Source organism: Trichosurus vulpecula, chromosome 2 (genome assembly GCF_011100635.1).
Source record: "Trichosurus vulpecula isolate mTriVul1 chromosome 2, mTriVul1.pri, whole genome shotgun sequence".
NCBI lineage: Eukaryota > Metazoa > Chordata > Mammalia > Diprotodontia > Phalangeridae > Trichosurus > Trichosurus vulpecula.
This window is the reverse complement of record NC_050574.1, coordinates 85,322,120-85,341,952: the sequence shown is the minus strand read 5'-3', so window position 1 is coordinate 85,341,952 and position 19,833 is coordinate 85,322,120. Positions and strand designations below refer to the sequence as shown.

Sequence of the window (19,833 nt, the reverse complement as noted above, 5' to 3'; positions counted from 1 at the left end):
CACATGCTACAATGAGAATAGTATGTAATTTACTGCTTTTTTTGAGGGCAGAGACTATGGGTTGTATGTCTTACTATCTCCAAGGAGAAGCATTACGCTTTTCACTAGTAGATTCTTAAGAAATGCTTATTTTTTTAAATTTAATTGAATTGAACAAGTCTAGTGGTCATTTTGTCTCTAAGATGAGCATTGTAGTGTCCAAATTTCAATGTGTGTGAATCGAGGTCATTCCATCTTTTCGCAGGGGAGATCAATACACAGTTTAGTGACAAGCCATGGGCATGATGCCTCTTCTCAATAGCTCGGACTTCACATTCTCCACCTTCCTGGTGACAGGAATCCCTGGACTAGAGGCCATGCACATATGACTTTCTATTCCCTTTAGTGCCATGGTTCTAGTGACCCTGGTGGGCAACATCACCATCATGTTGGTTATCTGGACTGCGAGAAGCCTCCATATACCCAAGTACCTCTTCCTGGCAATGTTGGCAGCCTTAGACCTGGGTTTATCCATCTCCACATTCTCTACTCTGCTAAGGATCTTCTGGCTGGAGGCCCAGGAAATGAATTTCCCTGCCTGTTTCATCCAAATGTTCTTCATCCACACCTTCCAGAAATTTGAGTCAGCTGTGATTCTGGCCATGGCCTTTGATTGTTATGTGGCTATTTCTAGACCTTTGCACTATGCTTCCATCCTCACTGGTGGGGTAATTGCTAAGAATGGTCTGGCCATTTTCATACGGACTATGGCAGTGCAGATCCCAGATCCCCTCCTTCTGAGGAGGCTACAGTTCTGTCGTTCTAATGTGCTATCCCACTCCTACTGCCTTCATCCTGATATCATCAAGCTCTCCTGCTCAAACACCAGAATCAACAGTGTCTACGGCGTGTGTGTTGTTGTTTCCACTCAGCCTTGACTTCCTTCTAATTCTCCTTTCCTACATCCTGATCCTAAAAACTGTTTTGAACATTGCCTCCTTTGGGGGTTGCATGAAGGCCCTCAATACCTGTATCTCTCACCTCTGTGCTGTGGTCCTTTTCTTCACACCCATGATTTACCTGTCCTTAGTACACAGGTTTGGACCAAAGCTTCCTTCCCATGTGTATGTACTCATGGCTAACATGCACTTCCTCATTCCCCCTGTGATGAACCCCATTGTCTATGTGGTGAAGACCAAACAAATTCGGGATAGGATCATTAAGGTATTTCTCAAGAAAGGATCAAGGAAGTCTTAAGTAAAATGTGCAGAAAATAAGGTGGTGCCTTGGCTGTAGAAAATTTAAATCAGGAGAAAACTAAACACTAAAATTTAGCCTACTTTTTTATTTTCACCCTATGTAGTCAATTTAGAATAATATCAGTGTCAAAATACTGCTCTCAAAAAACAAAAACAAAACCTTCTGCTGGCCTAAGTATTAAGCAATTGCTGTGGTTCTGTTGAGTTATAATAGTATATAGATAACATTCAAATCAGCATTTTATAAACTTATCTTTTAACAAACATTATTATACAAATGAAAGTAAATCCACAGCATTCCATTTATACACACCGTCAGCTCCCCCAACACATCAATTCAGCTATATAATTCTTTTTAGAGTAAATCTATAAATCTCAGAATCATTTGTTTCTTCAGTTGCAGTTTATATCTCCAATGCCCCGTCACCACATATTATTATTTCATTTAAATTATTGATTCTAAATAAACGGGGACAATAAAGTGATTATAAAGTTGAAGAAATGGAACATAAGCTACTTTAAGTTCATCTTTCTATGTGACCATTTGTATTGTTTATGATTAAAAATTTACAAGAATGAAACAAAGTATGAACTCAGGCATGGCAGTTTTGTTTGGTAAGTGCAGATTTGAGCTTGCACATGAAATATTTAGTGAATTAGAATAATATCTTTGAAAGTATTCATTGATTTTTATATATTTATTTTTAAACATGAAGATCTTAACTACAAAACATTATATGACTGAAATAATTTATTAGTTTGTAAGATTGTCACTTTTTATATTTTTCAGTTTTATTAGAATACTCTTATGAAAAGAGATTCTTAAGAATCTCTCCCAAATTAATCATTAAAGATTTTCCTAATCATATGTCCGTTGGTAAATGTGAATTTTTTGAAATTAATATTAATTAAGTTTTTTATTCAACTACGTGCAAAGATAGTTTGACAACTATGGCTCTACTGAGTATTAAATATGAATACAAATTTTGACAATCATTGGAAAATTCTCAGAAATTAATATTGTTATATTATTCATTATTGTGATAGACCAATATCTAGGTTAAAATTTCCCCTTATTTTTTAAAAAAAAATATTGCAATGCAACTAAAAGTTTTAGTTACTTTTTTTTCCTTTGAATTATAAAACTAATATGATTCAATTTTTTTTCTCTGATAACTGTATCTAAGAAGCTCAACAAAAGAAAATTTTAACTGCCTACATTTCTATTGTTATTATTCTTTTTGTTACATGATTGCTACTGGAAATAATTTTATCACAAAAAGAAGATAGATGTAAAAAGATGATGTGCTCCAGGTGTCAAATATCCTAATTACACCAGTGCTGGCTTACACACTGATGGTGTTGATGAGTAGAGTCAACCATTTATCAGGAAATTCTATTTTAATCTTTTTGAGGCAAATTTCAAAACTAGCCTCCTGTGATTCTATGATTATAGTTTTCTAAATGAGAGTTATAATCCACTTCTAAGTGAAGAAAGAGTAGGTCTTGCTTTGGTAGCAATATAGAGTGGATGAGAAATTCTAGAGCGATTATGTTGGAATATAGTCAAACATGTGAATCTAAGAGTGTTACTAGTACTAAAAAAAAAGCAGAAAATGTTTTCACAACATGAACAGTACAATGAAAAGCATCCTGGCTTTGGAGACAAAAATTATATTTCAATCTTTGCTTTTTCACTTTTTATTATAATTTTTTATTGATGTCTTTTCAAGTGCCATCATATTTTCCCCAGTATCTGTCCCCATCCCCAGAGTTATCACTATCTAACAAATACATTTTTAATGACAAAAATGAAAAAGAGGAAAAATCAGCACAACTATTTACTTCATTGAAACGATCTGAAAATGTGTTCAATGAACAAGACCTATGGACCTCCCCTCTCCACCAAAGGGTAAACTAGGAGCATACTCTCCAATCTCTCCCTTCCAACCACACAGTTTTTTATATTTTGCAACATTCCCTTTTGATTTTTCATTCTTACATTTTTAACACCAGTGTCATTAATTGTACTGTTTTCTTGGCCCTGCTTACTTCACTCTGTATCAGTTCATGTAGATCTTTCCATGCTCCTCTACATTCATCATATTCATAATTTCTCACTGAATATTGCATTACATTCCTGTACAACAGTTATTTAGCCATTCTCCAGTCTCTGGACATCTACTTTGTTTCCAATTCTTTGCTATCACATAAAGTGCATCCATAAATATTATATGTAGAAAGAATCATTAAAAAGAGTCACTTCCTTGGGGTGTAGGCCCAGGAATGGAATCTCTGATTCAAAGAATACAAACCTTTCAGTAACATTATTTGTGAAATTCTTAATTGCTTTCCAGAATGATTGTATTAATTCACAGGTCCACCTACAATATATCAGTGTGTCTCTCTTGCTACCACCCATCCAAGATTAATTATGGCTATATTTTGGTCATTTTTGCCATTTTTAAGGTGTGAGGTAAAACTTCAGGGTAATTTTGAATTATATTTATCTTAATATTAATGATGTGGAGCACCCTTTCATTATTTTTTTTCTTCTGAGAGGCTTAGTTTACACCTTTTGACCACTTATCAATTTGAGGATAACTATTACAGAGATACACACTACACACACACACACACACAATACAAATATAACAAATAATTTAAAATATATTTATAATGACTGCCTTTATATATTCACATAAAACAAATAGTTTAATAAAAAGTTTAATGGTTTTATATATGTATGTTAATTACTTATATATCTATGTTAAGAAATCCTTATTGAAAATTTCGAAGGAAAGATTTTTTTTTTACCCATTTGAATGTTTCCTGTGTCACACAAAGACTACTCCCCAAACTTAAGGCAGAGACTTGTATGTCTTGAAAACAGAAAGAAGTTTATTATTTTCTCATGAGAAGGGGTACACCACTCGTTGCCTTAATGGCACCTTCCAGGGAGTAGCGTTGGGAGCCCCACCCTCTGCTTTTTACCCATAACCAAAAACCCGCCCTAACCCTCTGCCCCTTCATCCCATTGGCTGGGCTTCAGGGCGCACAACCTATTCACGGAAATCTACCCAGCAACAGAGGTTTTGCCCTTTGCTTGTCATATAAGGAAATAGGGTACAAAGGGTGATGAAAAACCACAGAATTCTGCCCAGGGACAAGGGATGAGGGAGTGTTTTGATAGTTTGTTTCTGCCATGTGCTCAAAAACAGGGTCCAGGTGTGTGGGGGAGGGTCGGGTATAATACAGGATGTGCTGAAAAACGGGTTTTTGCAAGGTTAGCTAGCTGCAGGTGTTGTTTTTGTACGAGAGTATGTTTTAATATTTACAGGGGGCACAAGAAATTATTAACCCTTTGAGGAGGTTTCTCTCACATTCCCTTTTAATCCTAAGTGCAGTGCAGAAAGGCTTTTGCCTTAACATGATCAGTTATCTATTTTATCTCTTATTTCATCTATCATTTATTTGCTTAATATTTCCTTCCCATAGCTGTGAAAGGCCTATTATCTACATCTCTTTCATTTAAACAAACATAGAATGATCTTTTTATATCAAGGTCAAATAACCATTTGGAATATATATAAGATGTTTGGTCTGAGCCTGATTTCTGTTCCACTGCTTTCCAGTTTTCTAAACAGTTTTTTAATCTAATACTTGTAAGTAATTTTTTGAGTGTGTGCTCAGGCTTTGAGAAACTGAATAATGAATGAAATGAATGTGGAGAATATAGGTAGAGAGGCGTCTTTTGTACTCATGAGTTGAAAAGAAGGACCCACAAGAAGGATTGAGGGATGTGTTCAACATATGAAATCTATTGTACTTAGGGATGGGAAGAAAACTTCTCCCTCAGTCTCTCTTTAATCTCAGGCGAAGAAGCCAACTTAAGGGTTCTTATGACTTGAATACCTTTAACATCCTTAGATTTTCCTGGCCTGACTGTAGTCTGATCCACTAGAGACGTATGAATCAAAAGGTTTGTGTCTGTTTTTCTCTGTTTGTCCCTGAAGGCACATTCAATCCAAAAAGTATAATCATTGTATTAAGTAGAATGTTGACTAGTACACCATAGGAGGGAACTCCAATTTGCGCCTCCCGTTCCTTTCAGGGGAATAGCTATTAGGAATACTCCCCCAGGAAGCCTCTGCACATATGACCCACTGCCAGCACATACAAACATTTATTAAGGGACTATTTTTGCTAAAAGTAAGCAAGACCCAGGGGCTACAAATGTCAAAAGGGAAGAGTTCCAGGACCTCATGTATCCTACATGCTACAGGAGGGAAACATAATGTACAAAGATAAGTAAATAAAATTTTTTGGAGTGTGAAGGGGCTGGGAAGAAAAAGGAAAATGCTTGTATAAGATATAATATTTTAGGTGAGATTTGAAAGGGGTAGGGCTTCCAAGATGAGGAAGAGCATGCAAAGTATGGGATACAGTCTATGGACATGCATGTAGGGAGGAGATAGAGGGCTTATGTAAGTTCTATATTGGTTGCAAGGTAAACATGTCTTTCAGTGATGTTATAAAGCCCATATGATTGCTTTAATTTCTTTTTAGGTGTAATATGAATTTTGAAGCTACTGAGGTTGACAATTATGTATTGTCATATTTTCAAGACAACAATATATTGTCAAATTGAACTGAAAGTCTCACCCCCATAATGGTCTTTCATTGAAAACATGGGTGAACTTGTTAAGTAGAGAGAATTGAATTATGAAGTGATAACTTTCAGGAAATTGTAGTTTAAATACAACTATGAAAACCAGTATCCATTAATTCAGTTAAAAGTTATTTTCAGACAATAAAAGAATCAACTAATGGCACCTTAAAGCATGAGAGTCAGCTTGGCTTAATGTACTGACACCTTGTTAGGAAAGGAAGACCAATTCTTAATTCTTGTCTCTTACATATATTAACTATCTGACCCTAGAAAATTTTCTTTTCTCATCAGTGCTTTGGCAACTTTCTGAGATTCTATGTTACAATAACAATAATAATAATAATAATAATAACAAATTAAGTTTTAAAATGCTTATCTACTTTGTTGTGACAGTTTTCTCAGACAGAGTTCCATATATTTAGGAAATTTCAGGTTTGGATGTAAATTGCGAACAAAACATAGCATCGTCTTTCAGAGAAGTAGTATATCCAGATGAAAAAATAAGTAAACAAAATGAAATAGAAAAGCAAATCAGGTGGAAGATACAATTTGCAGGGAAAACATCTCTTGTACAATATGACAAAGCAGTAAAAAAACAAACAAACAAACAAAAAACTTCTTTACTGGATGTTCTTTTGGAGCATTCTTGTCTGTTGTTTTGATATTCTGAGGAGTAGAAGAAAAGTGGATATCTGAGTTTTCCAGCCTTCAGGATAAGGAAACTTCCAGGAAAGGAAGGAGAGAGAAAGAGGAAGAAGAGGAGAGGAGGAAAGAGAGAGAGAGAGAGAGAGAGAGAGAGAGAGAGAGAGTACTACATTTCCCAACACATCTCTCATCTTCAATCTTCTAGAGGGCAATTTCTTAATAATAAAGAATAAAGGGCAAGGTGAACAAAGGGCAGAAAAGCAAACTACTACACTAAAAATACTACATTCAGTGTTCCATATCCGTATTTTACAACCTCCACAAAAGAGAGTATCCTGGTACTTTATCATACTGCTTCTTTCAGGAGAAGCTTTGTCTTCATTATTCCATGTAATTGTGTTTCTATCATTTGATTGTTATTCTTTGTATTTTTATTGTTAGTCATGTGTATCATTTTATTGAACTTTGCATCTGTTCATCTATATTCCTATTTCTTTGATTTGCTCTTATCCATTGTTCCTTATACTACAGCAATTCAATTCATGTACAAGATGAACTCGGATAGTGACTTCCTCAGGAGCTCCCCCGAGACTTTTTTGTTCCACTTTTTATTTTCCCTTCTGCTCCATTTTCATATAATTCAGAGTTTGATACCAAGCTCCCTTTGAGTGAAATATATATTCCCTAATCTGACCTTCCTTCTCTAAATACATATTCTGTCCATAGTGCTTCATAAATACTGTCAGATTGAATTATGCTGTGTTTACCCACCATTTCTAATTTCATCTTCTAAAACAAGGCTGTTCAACCTTAGGTTTTTATTGAAACAATAGACAATATATTTTAATTTGCCATTCTAGTGAGAGCTCTTCAGTAGCTCGGCATTTATGTGAATTTCTATGCTTGTAGGTGGGTCTTATAAATTGTACTTCAGGCTGCATGCAGCCCCCAGGCCTCATTTTGGACAGCCAAGTTGTAAAGTATAAGAGAAAAGAACATGGACATCTCTACTTTCTACAGAGATGTACAAGAAGTGCTCCCTGTTATATCATTTTTCTCTCTGCTTCTACTTCTCACTAGCAATATTGTAGGAAAGAACAATATTTATTCTACACACTTTGGGGTCCAGTCAAACGATTCTTACTGTTTCTTTTATGGGATAACTCCACCTCCAGTCTTTGTGCCTTCAAACAGGCTGTCCTGTATTCCTAAAATGTGCTCCTTCCTTACCTTTACCTTGTGGAATGACCAATTTCATTCAACATTCACCTGAACTCAACTGTTCCCTGAGGTTTTTATTTGGCACCCCTCCCCTCATTTCTAGTGCCTCGTGCAATCTATTATTACCTTGTATTTTTATATTTTTGTGTATATGTACATTTGTCATTTATACATATATATACATATATATCCATGTATATATGTCATTTCCCCAGATATAATCAAACAAGTTCCTTGGGAGCAAAACTGACTTTATTTTCTTTGTATCCTCCAAACCTAGAAGAGTACCTGGCATACAATTGACATTAGTTGGTTGATTTATTCTTGCTCTATTCAATAAGAATTGATAAAGTATTTTCTTTGTGCATCACGTTTTAGTGGATATGGAGCCAGAAAGACAGAATCATAGAACCAAAGAAAAGCATCCTTCCTATGGCATAGCTAACACTTAAGTGGTCATCAAAGCTCTGCTTAAACTCCTCCAAGAAGGAGGAGCCCATTACCTCTCAAGGCAGCTCATTCCACTTTGGGGCTGTTTTAATTCTGAGAAATTATTGGTTTCAATTTAATTCTTACCTCTTACACAAACTAACTGTGTTGCCAAGGGCAAGTACTTTCACCCAAAGAAATTTCTAACTAAATTACAGGCATTAGTAGAGATAGTTTGCACACTGAGTGTCCCTGAAACTGTTGGATTCATAGATCTGCAACTCTAAAACCTTAAATGTACAAGTTACAGCAGTTGGTGTTATAAGCAAAAGAAAAAAAAATATCATGTTATCAAGAAGCTTACATTCTCCTATAGCTATATATCATTCATTTGTCTCTATCTATCTATCTTTCTATCTATCTGTCTGTCATTTATTTCTTTATTTTAAATGACATTTTCCTCTAATTACATGAAAAGGCAATTTAAGTAGTTAAATAATTAAACATAACTTGAGGAAGAAAAGGGCTCGAAAATATGAGGATTAGGCAAGATGCTAGTAAAAAGTGGTACCTTAGTTATCCCTTGGAATATTATATCCAGATTTTTCATCCTTTAGCTATCATTAAGGGTTTCCTGTGTGCCAAGCACTGCATTAAGCACTAGGACATAAATAAAGAGGAAAACCAGGGCAGGCAATGGAAAATCACAGGGGTAGGAAGGATGTAGCATGCCAAATTTGAGTACCAGCTGGCAGTCCAGTTTGGTTGGCACATAGAGTGTATTCGGGAGATTCATGTAAAATCATTCAGAGAAAAGAGGTTAGAGATAAACTTTGAAGGGATTGAAATGTGAAGCTGAGATATTTATGTGTTATACTAAAGATAATAGGAAGCCACTGAAAATTCTTGAAGAGTAGAGTGGTGTGTTTGCATGTTTGCTTTAGGATTATTTTGTTAGCTTTGTGCAGAATAGGTTGAAAGAGTTACTGACAGGAGGAAATCAATTGAGGTGGTGGTGTAATAAACCAGATTAATCCACAATTTATTATTCTATCAATAATTAAATAATAATAATTTATATCATTCATTGTAAAGAATTTCCTCACAATTTGTTGTTCAGTCGTTTCAGTCATGTTCGACTCTTCACGACCTACCCTGGCTCATTTTACAGTAGAGGAAATTGAAGAAAACAGGGTTAAGTGATTTGGCCAGGGTCACACAGCTATTAAGTGTCTGAGACCAGGTTTGAACTCAGGAAGCTAAGTCTTCCTGACTCCAGCTTTGACCAGCACTCTATCCACTGTGCCACCTAGCTACCTGTCCTCACAATTACATTGTGAGATTTGTAGCAGATAAAGAAAATGAGGCTCAAAGTGAAGACATAACTTAAACAAGATCACAAGATTAGGAATTCTGACTCAAAGACCAATGGAGTCTTCATTACCCCACACTGCCTATCTTAGGGGGATAAGCCCTAACAAATGCCTGCAGGGAGGAGAACTAATGCATCTTTCAAGAGACTCTCATTCCCTCCTGATAGGAGGTAATTCCTTTGTTCTTTAGTCTTATCCATACTGACTTGATATGTCACAGGTTAGGGAATTCAACTCGTGACCAACAGTGATGAATGGGATTAGGTAAAGTCACTCTTACAGTTTCAAAACCCCAAAGTCATGAAACAGTTTTTCTGTCTTGTATCATACTCATCAATGTGTCATCAAGATTTCAATACACAACTACTATGTGCCAGACACTGGGAACACAAAGACATAAGTGAAACTGTCCCCAAGGAGCTTACAGTCAGTTAGTCTCTGCTTTGAAGGACACTTGAATACTAGTTGTTTCTCAAATTCAATAGTCCATGATGCATGTAGGTGGCCTGGTAGATAGAGCACTGGGCCTGATGTTAGGAAAACCTGAGTTCAAATTCAGTCTCTGTCCCTCAGGTAATTAATAGCTCTGTGACTTGAAACAAGTATGTTATTAATAAATACTTATTTTTATTGAGCTGGATTATTTAATATATTTGTCAGTCTTTCTAGAGGCTGAACATTGTAGCATCAAGTTCCAATGCCTGTGAGTCAAAAAAATTCCATCTTTTTTTTTCCAGGAGAGACATACAGAATTTAGTGACACACAATGGACATGATGTATCTTCTCAATGCAACAGAGTCCAGATTCTCTACCTTCCTGGTGACAGGAATCCCTGGACTAGAGGCCATGCATAAGTGGCTCTCTATTCCTTTTAGTGCCATGTTTCTAGTGACTCTGGTGGGCAACATTACCATCATGCTGGTTATCTGGACTGAGAGAAGCCTCCATGTACCCATGTACCTCTTCCTAGCAATGTTGGCAGCCTCGGACCTAGGTTTGTCAATCTCCACATTCCCCACCCTACTAAGGATCTTTTGGCTGGAGGCCCGGGAAATAAGTTTCCCTGCCTGTTTCATCCAAATGTTCTTCATCCACACCTTTCAGGATTTCGAGTCAGCTGTGATTCTGGCTATGGCCTTTGACCGTTTCATGGCCATCTCCAAACCCTTGCACTATGCCTCCATTCTTACCAGTGGGGTAATCCTGAAGATTGGGCTGGCCATTCTGATACGAACAGTTGCAGTGCAAGTCCCCCTTCCCATCTTGCTGAGGAGGCTATGCTTCTGTCGTTCCAATGTGCTCTCTCACTCGTACTGCCTACATCCAGACATCATCAAACTCTCCTGCTCAAATACCAGGATAAACAGCATTTTAGGCCTGTTTGTTGTCCTCTCCACCATGGGCCTTGACTTCCTTCTCATTCTCCTGTCTTATGTCCTGATCCTAAAGACAGTGCTAAGCATTGCATCTCATGGGAGGCGCCTCAAGGCCCTCAATACCTGCATCTCCCATCTCTGTGCTGTGATTCTTTTCTTCACTCCCATGATCTGCCTGTCTATGTTGCACAGGTTTGGACCAAGGCTACCTTCCCATGTGTATGTGCTCATGGCTAACATGCACTTCCTTATCCCCCCTGTGATGAACCCCATTGTCTATGTGGTGAAGACCCATCAAATCCGGGATAAGATCATTAGGGTCTTTCACAGAAAGGGACCAGAAGAATCCTAAGTAACATTTATAAAATGCCCTGTTAAGGGACAGAGGTTTCTTAATGCCAAGATTATCTGAGCATCGGATCATTAGTCTAAGGAGATGAAGAAACTTAAGCCAAGGGAAGTTCAATTGCTTGACTGAAGTGACACAAAGAGAAATCACCAGAGGCTGAATATGAGCCCAGGGCTTCTGAATGCACATCTTCTGTTCTTCTTGGTGTAGCCTGCTTCCAGGATGGTGGAGAAATTTAACTAAAGGTCCCCTGGTGTTCCATCAAACTCCTAAGAGTCTGAAATTCAGTGATGAGAAGGATGAAATGGCCATTTTCCCTGCCTTATTGTTTTCTGTGCTCAGGTTGCCTCATCTTTCTAAATCTGACCTGGTTGCCTCCCCATCATAAATCCATGTAGGAATATAGGATTATATAAAACTTCTGGGGATGTTGGCAAGAAGATTCATCCATGCATCAGGGAATTCGATTTGTCACCTTTTGCAGTTGATTTCAGACTTAGTGTTCTGTGATTTTGTGATTATAAGTTGAATATAGTTATATGATTTTAATGCTCTTAACCCAAGATAAACTGCACCTGGCTAGGGTAGGGAGGTATAGAGTGGATGAAAGATTCTTGGGCAATTATGTTGGATAATGGTAAAACATTTGCTTCTAATGGGGTTACTAGAACTCAAGAAAAGCAGCAGATGTTATCAGGATGTGAGCAGTTACAGTGGAAGATATGCTGGATTTCGAGACAGAAGAAATGAGCTGGAATCTTGGATCCTCCAGTTACTAAATGGTTGATCTTGGGAGAGTCATTAAATTTCTCTAGATATCATGTGGTCCCTTTCATGTCCACATCTATGATCCTGTGGAGACTTTTTGTTAAAGAGGTATTAATGGAAAGTCTTCTCCAGAGCTACTCCAGAAGGGAAGCCTGCTGCCTATTGCCACTGGAACTATAAATAAATAAATACATACATACATACATAAATAGATGGATGGATGGATAGATGAATAGACAGGAAATTAGATAGATAGATAGATAGATAGATAGATAGATAGATAGATAGATAGATGAATAAAAAATAACACCTGAAAACACCCACAGAAATACACATACTTAGCCAGTGCATCCCTCACCAATCTACATTGAAAGTGATTGTAGTCATTATATTGATTTAACTCAGATGATCTAAGTCAACTTTTTTTTCCATTTTTTATTTAATTTATTTAATATATTTAGTTTTCAGCATTGATTTTCACAAGAGTTTGAATTATGAATTTTCTCCCCATTTCTACCCTCCTGCCCACTCCAAGATGGTGTATATTCTGGTTGCCCCATTCCCCAGTCAGCCTTCCCTTCTGTCACCCCACTCCCCTCCCATCCCCTTTTCCCTTCCTTTCTTGTAGGGCAAGATAAATTTCTACGCCCCATTGCCTATGTATCTTATTTCCTAGTTGCATGCAAAAACTTTTTTTTTGTTGTTTTTAAACATCGGCTTTTAAAACTTTCAGTTCCTAATTCTCTCCCCTCTTCCTTCACCACCCACCCTCCCAAAGAAGGTAAGCAATTCAACAAAGGTCACATGTATATCACTATGTAAAACCCTTTCTACAATACTCATGTCATGAAAGACTAACTATATTTTGCTCCTTCCTAACCTATCCCCCTTTATTGAATTTTCTCCCTTGACGCTGTCCCTTTATGAAAGTGTTTGTTTTTTATTACCGCCTCCCCCTATCTGCCCTCCCTTCTATCATCCCCCTTTTTTATCTTCTTCCTCCTTCTTTCAGTATTTTTTTGGGTCTCCTTTAGCAAGTCATTGACTTGTTTTTCATGGTTTTCTCACATCATTCTCACTTCTCTTCCCAATTTTTCCTCTACTTCTCTAAGTTGCTTTTCTAAATCCTTTTTGAGCTCTTCCATGGCCTGAGACCAGTTCATGTATTTCTTGGAGGCTTTTGATATAGGCTCTTTGACTTTGTTGACTTCTTCTGGCTGTATGTTTTGGTCTTCTTTTTCCCCAAAGAAAGATTCCAAAGTCTGAGTCTGAACCTGAGTCTGTTTTTCACTGCCTGGCCATGTTCCCAGCCAACTTACTTGACCCTTGAGTTTTTTGTCAGAGTGTGACTGCTTGTAGAGTAAAGAGTTCTTTGTTCCAAGCTTGAGGGGATGTGCTGTTGTTTTCAGAGCTACTTCTATACAGCCAGCTCTGCCACACCAGTGCTCCTCTTCCCCCAAGAACCACCAACCTGGACCTGACTCAGGTCTTAAGCAGGCTCTGCACTCTAGCTCTGATCCGCCACTTCATTCCTCCCAATAGGTAGGCCTGGGGCTGGAAGCAACTGCAGCTTAAGTTCAGTAGTTGCACCACACCTGCTGTCCCTGAGGCTGTGGCCAAGTTACAAATTCCTTGCACTCTGTCCTCCACAGCTTTTCCCACTAACCTTCTCTGTTTTCTTTGGTGTTTGTAGGTTGACAAGTCTGGTAACTGCTACAGCTTTCTGATTCAGGGCACTAGGGCCTGTTCCACCCTGCTCCTGGTCTGGTTGGTCCTGCCGCCGCCCATGCCGAGCTCTGCTCTGCTCTGCTCTCAGCTCTGTGTGTGTTAGACCTTACCCCATGACCATCCAGGCTGTCCTGGGTTGGAGCCCTGCTTCCCTCTGCTATTTTGGGATTCTGCAGTTCTAGAATATGTTCAGAGCCATTTTTATACATGTTTGGAGGGACCTGGAGGGGAGCCCATGCAAGTCCCTGCTTTCCAACCACCATCTTGGCCCCGCCCTCAATATCTCTCCTTTCTGATCAATCTTCTTTGCCACTACCAAGATAATCTTTAGAAAATTGAGATGTAGCCTTGTTGTTTCCTTGCTCAAGTATTTTTAGTGGTTCCTTATTGCCTCTAAGATAAAACATAAAGCCTTTATGTTAGCATTAAAAGTTCTTCATAATTGAATTCCAACTCACCTTTCTAGAAAACTATCTTACTCCACTTGACACATTCTACTTTTACTGTGAAACAAGCTCACTTGTTCTTCCGTGAGCTCAACATTTCAAACCTTTATTTCTCTGTCTTTTGATAACCTACTGGTCTCTTTGCTTAGAAAGTACTCCCTCTTCACCTCCACTCTTAGCAGATTTAGCTTTCCTCAGGACTCAGTTAGTTGTTATATCTTATTTTTGATCCCCCAAGTTCTTACTGCTTACTCTGTGCTCATATTATTTTGTATTTCTCTACCTATGTCAATTGAGTTACCTCCAGTAGAATGCAAGGTCCTTGAAGTATCACATTGTGTTGATCTTATCTTTGTATATCCAGCATGTATAATAATGTCCTGCACATAGGTGATGCTTAATAGATGCTTTTGGAACTGTTTTTTTCTTTTTTAAATAATATTTGTGTTTTCCCAAATTACATGTTAAAATAACTTTTACGCATTTAAAAATGTTTTGAGTTCCAGATTCTATCCTTTCTTCCTTCCCTCTCTTCTTCCCTCCCTTCTCCCTGAGATGGTAAGCAATCCAATATAGGTTATATCTATGCAATCATGTGAAACGTTGTCATGTTAGTCATTTTGTATAAGAAGAATTAAATTAAAAACAAAGAATGAAAGAAAAAAAACAAAGTGGAAAACAGAATGCTTCAGTTTATATTCAGACAATATCAGTTCTCTCTCTAGAGGCAAATAGCATGTTTCATTGTGAGTCCTTTGGGATTCTCTTGGATAATTGTATTGCCCAGAATATCTAAGTCATTCACAGTTTTTCAACAAAGAATATTGATGTTACTGTGTATAATGTTCTCTTGGTTCTGCTCACTTCATGCTGCATCAATTAACGTAAGTCTTTCTGGGTTTTTTTTTTCTGAAATCATTCTGCTTGTCATTTCTTGTAGCACAATAAAATTCCATCACAATCATATACCACAGCTTGTTCAGCCATTCCACAAGTGATGGGCATCCCCTTGATTTCCAGTTGTTAGTCACTACAAAGAGCTGCCTTGAATATTTTTGTACAAATAGGTCTTTTCCCTCCTTTTAAATCTTATTTAATATTTAATTTTTCCCAATTATATGTAAAAACAATTTTAACATTTTTTTTCAAACTTTGAGTTCAAAATTCTCTTCTTCTTCCCTTCCCTCCTCATTAAGATGGCAAGCAATTTGGCATAGGTTATACATGTGTAGTCATACCAAACATATTTCTTTGTAAGTCCTTTGAGGATCTATGTAGTTAGGGAGTCTGAGAAAAAATAAATAGGTATGTTGAAGTTTCCTAGTATGGGATTAGGAGTTAGGGAGGAAAGAAAAATATTGAGTTAAGTACCAAATTAATTGAGGAAGGGGAGTAGCCTCGGTATCTGTAGATCATAGCTACCAGGATTTTGACTGGATGGTAAATATTCATAGCTTTACTAAGAATCTGTGAAAAAGTCACGGTTTATAGTATATTCTGAAAAAAAAATGTTCCTTATGATAGCTGAAGAGGTGGGAAAAAAGAACTTAGGCAATTTATTTCCTGAGAGAAGGTAAATCTAATTCCTGAGGAGAAATAGGAGTATTCTTGGGAGATTTTAACTCATATATTGAATGAACTGAAATGATGTAATTATATTATTAGAAGTGAATGAAGCCATTTCTTCTAATACTGAGGGTTTAAAATAAGTCTGAATGTGATCTTTTGCACAGGTAAAATATTGTGAATACTTACTTATGTCTTTATTTCATTTTATTTCATATATTAGTAAAGTATATATTTAGTAAATGCAATATTTAATCATAAAACATTAGGGAGTTTAATATGTAGGTAGAGAGTACTATTAGGAAAGGAAGTTTTTTTTTTTCTAATTTAATAAAAAAATTGCATAGGGGTTCAAGTGAAAACAAATGAAATAAAAATGAACAAATAAAAAAGAGGATGCAAATTTATTCATTAATGAGGAATTATCAAAACATAATCCCTGGATGATTCTATACCTCAAAATGACAAAATTAAATATGGGACCAGGTAAGTGGCAGAATGCAGGGTGACCTATAAGTGAAGTGTGGTCAATCCCAATATACTTGCTTAAATATGGTATGTATTGCATTTATCTTTATCTTTATCATCATTATCGTCATCATCTTCATCATCATCACCACCACCATCATCATCATCTTCTTTGCTTTTGTCCTTTTTTTACAAGACTGTAAGGACCATGAGATCAGCGTCATTGTCTTACCTAATACTGTATTTTCCCTGCTATGTACACAATTCATATTTAATAAATGTTAGATGAATAAACAAAGTAATGATTAATGAAACTAGATGGAGACTCCAAGCCCTAATCACCTGCTTTCCTTCAAGTGTAGCTCTGCTACCTCTCATACCTTAATTATGACTTCTGCCATCCTACCTCTTCTACCTCCAGCTCATTAATGGCCGGATTCTCCTGTATCCCAGCCTGGATCCATCCTTGGTGAAGTTGCCTTCACAGTAGAAGAAGGAACAAAAAGAGAAATAATCAGTGAGTTTCTCCTGGAAAAAGTAAATTCCCAGACATTGTGCTATTATCTTTCTTACTACATCTTCTCTACTCTCTATAATGTCTATCTTGGTAAATTTTACATAGGAAATATCGTTATGTTACTGTTATATTTATATTAAAGCCCTTCTTGTTAGCTTTGTAAGACTCCAAGCACAGGTATTCTTGTTAAGTCCTCCCTTCTTGGTCAGCAATCCTATATTTTAAGTCATGATATAAAAATCCAAATAATACGCTCAGACACCATCTTCCTAACCAGAATAGAATGGATTTATTTACAAAGAGAGTTTCCCTCAGCTTTAAGACATGACAATCCAAAATAAAGCATAGGAAAATAATTCTCTCCAATCCACATAGTAATATGCATGTATTTTCAGGATAGTTCTCTTATAAAAAAATTAAAGCAGACTTATATGTTTTCATGGTGATGCTGTATCTTGAAGTATCATCTTTGATGATTCCAATTTCTGACTGCTACAAAGGGCAAAACACAGGTACATAGTGGGTAAACGGAGGCTACAGGATATTTCCAACAACAACTGTCATCAATCCCAATATATTTGCTTAAATATTGTACATATTTTTTATTATAATAATCTCTGCTTTTGTCCTCTTCTTACCAGATTACAAAGACCATGAAGTCACTACCAGCACAGACACAGAAACCTAAGGGTGACCATGAGACGAATGTGTGTAGCACAGTGGAAAAAGAAACATAATACACAGTAGGATTTCTTCATCCCCACGGATCTTGATGTATTAATTATATAAAATGCAATGAGGCTCTCATGAAAATGATTGTGCAGTATTTCAATTACATGTGCACATAGAATAGATAGGGATGCTAGGGCTGAGACATGTTGTTTTGTTGTTTTTTTTTTCCTATACTCATATGGTGAAATTTAGAAATTTCTGAAATTGTCATGGGAGGAAGGTAACGGCATTCCTGAAGGCTGAGGTTTCATTCATGGATATTTCAAAGTATCCTTGAGGTTTTCTCTAAAGAGGATTGCTTCTTTGGAAATCTACTCCTAAGATTTCATGGAAGCAATTATTTATTAACAAAACACTATAATTTTAATGATCTGTTTGCTATCTATGAGTCAAAGTTGTTAGATTGTTACCATACTAATAGATGGCTAATGTAGCAATCAATGACCTAGAGAAATGCTAACATGATAGTCAGGTGATCAGTAGGTCTTTCAAATTAAATTTTCATGAAATTCATGGAATCCAATAGATAGGCACACCATTTATCAATTTATCAAAAAACATGAACATAACAGTGATATCATTATCTCCAGGGCCTTCCTTATTTCTACTAGGTTACTATTTTAGTGAATCAGAGACTATTAGCTATTAGGTAATAATTACTATTAGCGTAAGTTTCTCTCCCTTGCCTCTGAGCAACTGTTGCTTTCTTTCCTCCTATTTTGCCTGAAAGAGCCTAAGGACATGGGTGCGAATTTGATTGTTCTTGATACAGTAGACAATGGGGTTGAGAACAGGGAGAATCAGCAAGTAGACATAACCCATAATGATGTGAATCACAGGAGGGAGGTACTTCCCAAAGCAGTGGATGATGGATACACCCAGCATGGGGATGTACACCAGCAAGACAGCACAGATGTGGGAGACACAGGTATTGAGGGCCTTGAGCTGCTCCTCATGAGAGGCAATGCCCAGAACCATGATGAAGATCTTCAGGTAGGAAAGAAGGATGAACAGAGAGTCCATAACAAAGGTAAAGATGATGACGATGAGGCCAGTGATGATGCTGATCCAATTGTCAGAGCAAGAAAGCTTAATGATGTCTGGGTGCAGGCAATAGGAATGGGAAAGGACATTGGCCTTACAAAATTTAATTTGCCTAATGAGCCATGGTGCTGGGAAGATTGCTAAGACAGCTCGAACCAGGATTCCTAAGCCAATTTTCATAATGGTGGAATTAGTCAGGATAGCTGTATACTGGAGAGGATTAGAGATAGTCACATAGCGATCAAAAGCCATGGATACGAGGATGCCTGACTCCATGAGGGAGAAGACATGGATGAAATACATCTGGACAAGGCAGGCATCAAAGTTGATTTCACGGACATTAAACCAGAAGAGCTTGAGCAAGGTGGGCAGGGTAGTGGCACAGATGCCCAGGTCACTGGCTGCTAGCATGGAAAGGAAGAGGTACATAGGCTCATGCAGCGTCTGTTCCTCCCAGATCACTACCAGGATGGCTCCGTTGCCCACAATGGCAGTCAAGTAAAGAAAGCAGAACACTATAGAGATATGTGGATGAGATGGTTCCCAACCAGGAAACCCAGTCAGAAGAAAGGGTCTGAAGTGACTGTTGTTGAATGAAGTCATCATAGTCAGATGTCAGTGTAGCATTCTCTAAGTCCTGGGTCCCTACAGTAAGAGAGGCAAGAGTTAGTCTGCCTTATTATCATTATTTCTTCTAAGCAGGCTTTCCTTGCCATCTATTTGTGTGAGGCTTTGTGATGGTCACTATACAGATATACCTGTTCTTATACTGTCAGAGGTGAATTGTGAGTCAAGCACAGTGGCAAAAACTAGCATATAAATAATAAGTAGTGAAGACAACTAGGAAAAATTACATTTTCCTATATTTGTAGCCCTTAGCTCCAAGCTGTATCCAAATTAGATGCTCAGTCAATAAGCAGTTAGTAAGAGCCCACTGTGTGCAAGGTATTGTGTTAATCAGTGGATAGCAACACAGAAGTGAGACATTCCCTCACCTTAAAGAGTTTACATAGTCCAGGTGCGGAGCAGAGGGGTTTGATACTGTGTTCACAGGTAAATAGAGGTTATATAATAACAATACCATAGTAATGGTGGGGAGTACTACCAGTAACTAAAGAAATAAGGAAGATCTAAAAGAGGTGAAATTTGAGCTAAGCATTGGAAGGAGCTAGTGATTCCAAGAGGCTCAGAGGGAGAGTATTCCAGGCTTGTGAGATAACCTATGCACAATCATCAAGGTGGGAGATGGAATGTTGTATA

General features: G+C 37.3%; 2 protein-coding genes and 1 pseudogene across 2 annotated transcripts; 2 read left to right on the top strand and 1 right to left on the bottom strand.

Moving 5' to 3' along the window:
• The first annotated feature begins 275 nt into the window (after window positions 1-275).
• On the top strand, window positions 276-1,236 carry LOC118835588 (annotated as a pseudogene).
• A 9,108-nt stretch (window positions 1,237-10,344) lies between these two features.
• LOC118839655 (olfactory receptor 51G2-like) lies at window positions 10,345-11,307 on the top strand. The gene has a single exon (XM_036747153.1). The coding sequence runs from the start codon at window positions 10,345-10,347 to the stop codon at window positions 11,305-11,307; it is 963 nt and encodes a 320-aa protein (XP_036603048.1).
• Window positions 11,308-18,243: 6,936 nt separating this feature from the next.
• Window positions 18,244-19,176, bottom strand: LOC118836575 (olfactory receptor 51G1-like). The gene has a single exon (XM_036743822.1). The coding sequence runs from the start codon at window positions 19,174-19,176 to the stop codon at window positions 18,244-18,246; it is 933 nt and encodes a 310-aa protein (XP_036599717.1).
• Window positions 19,177-19,833: the final 657 nt, after the last annotated feature.

Coding starts and splice junctions, on each gene's coding strand:
- LOC118836575 (XM_036743822.1), bottom strand. CDS start 19,176: ATGACTTCATTCAACAACAGTCACTTCAGACCCTTTCTTCTGACTGGG.
- LOC118839655 (XM_036747153.1), top strand. CDS start 10,345: ATGGACATGATGTATCTTCTCAATGCAACAGAGTCCAGATTCTCTACC.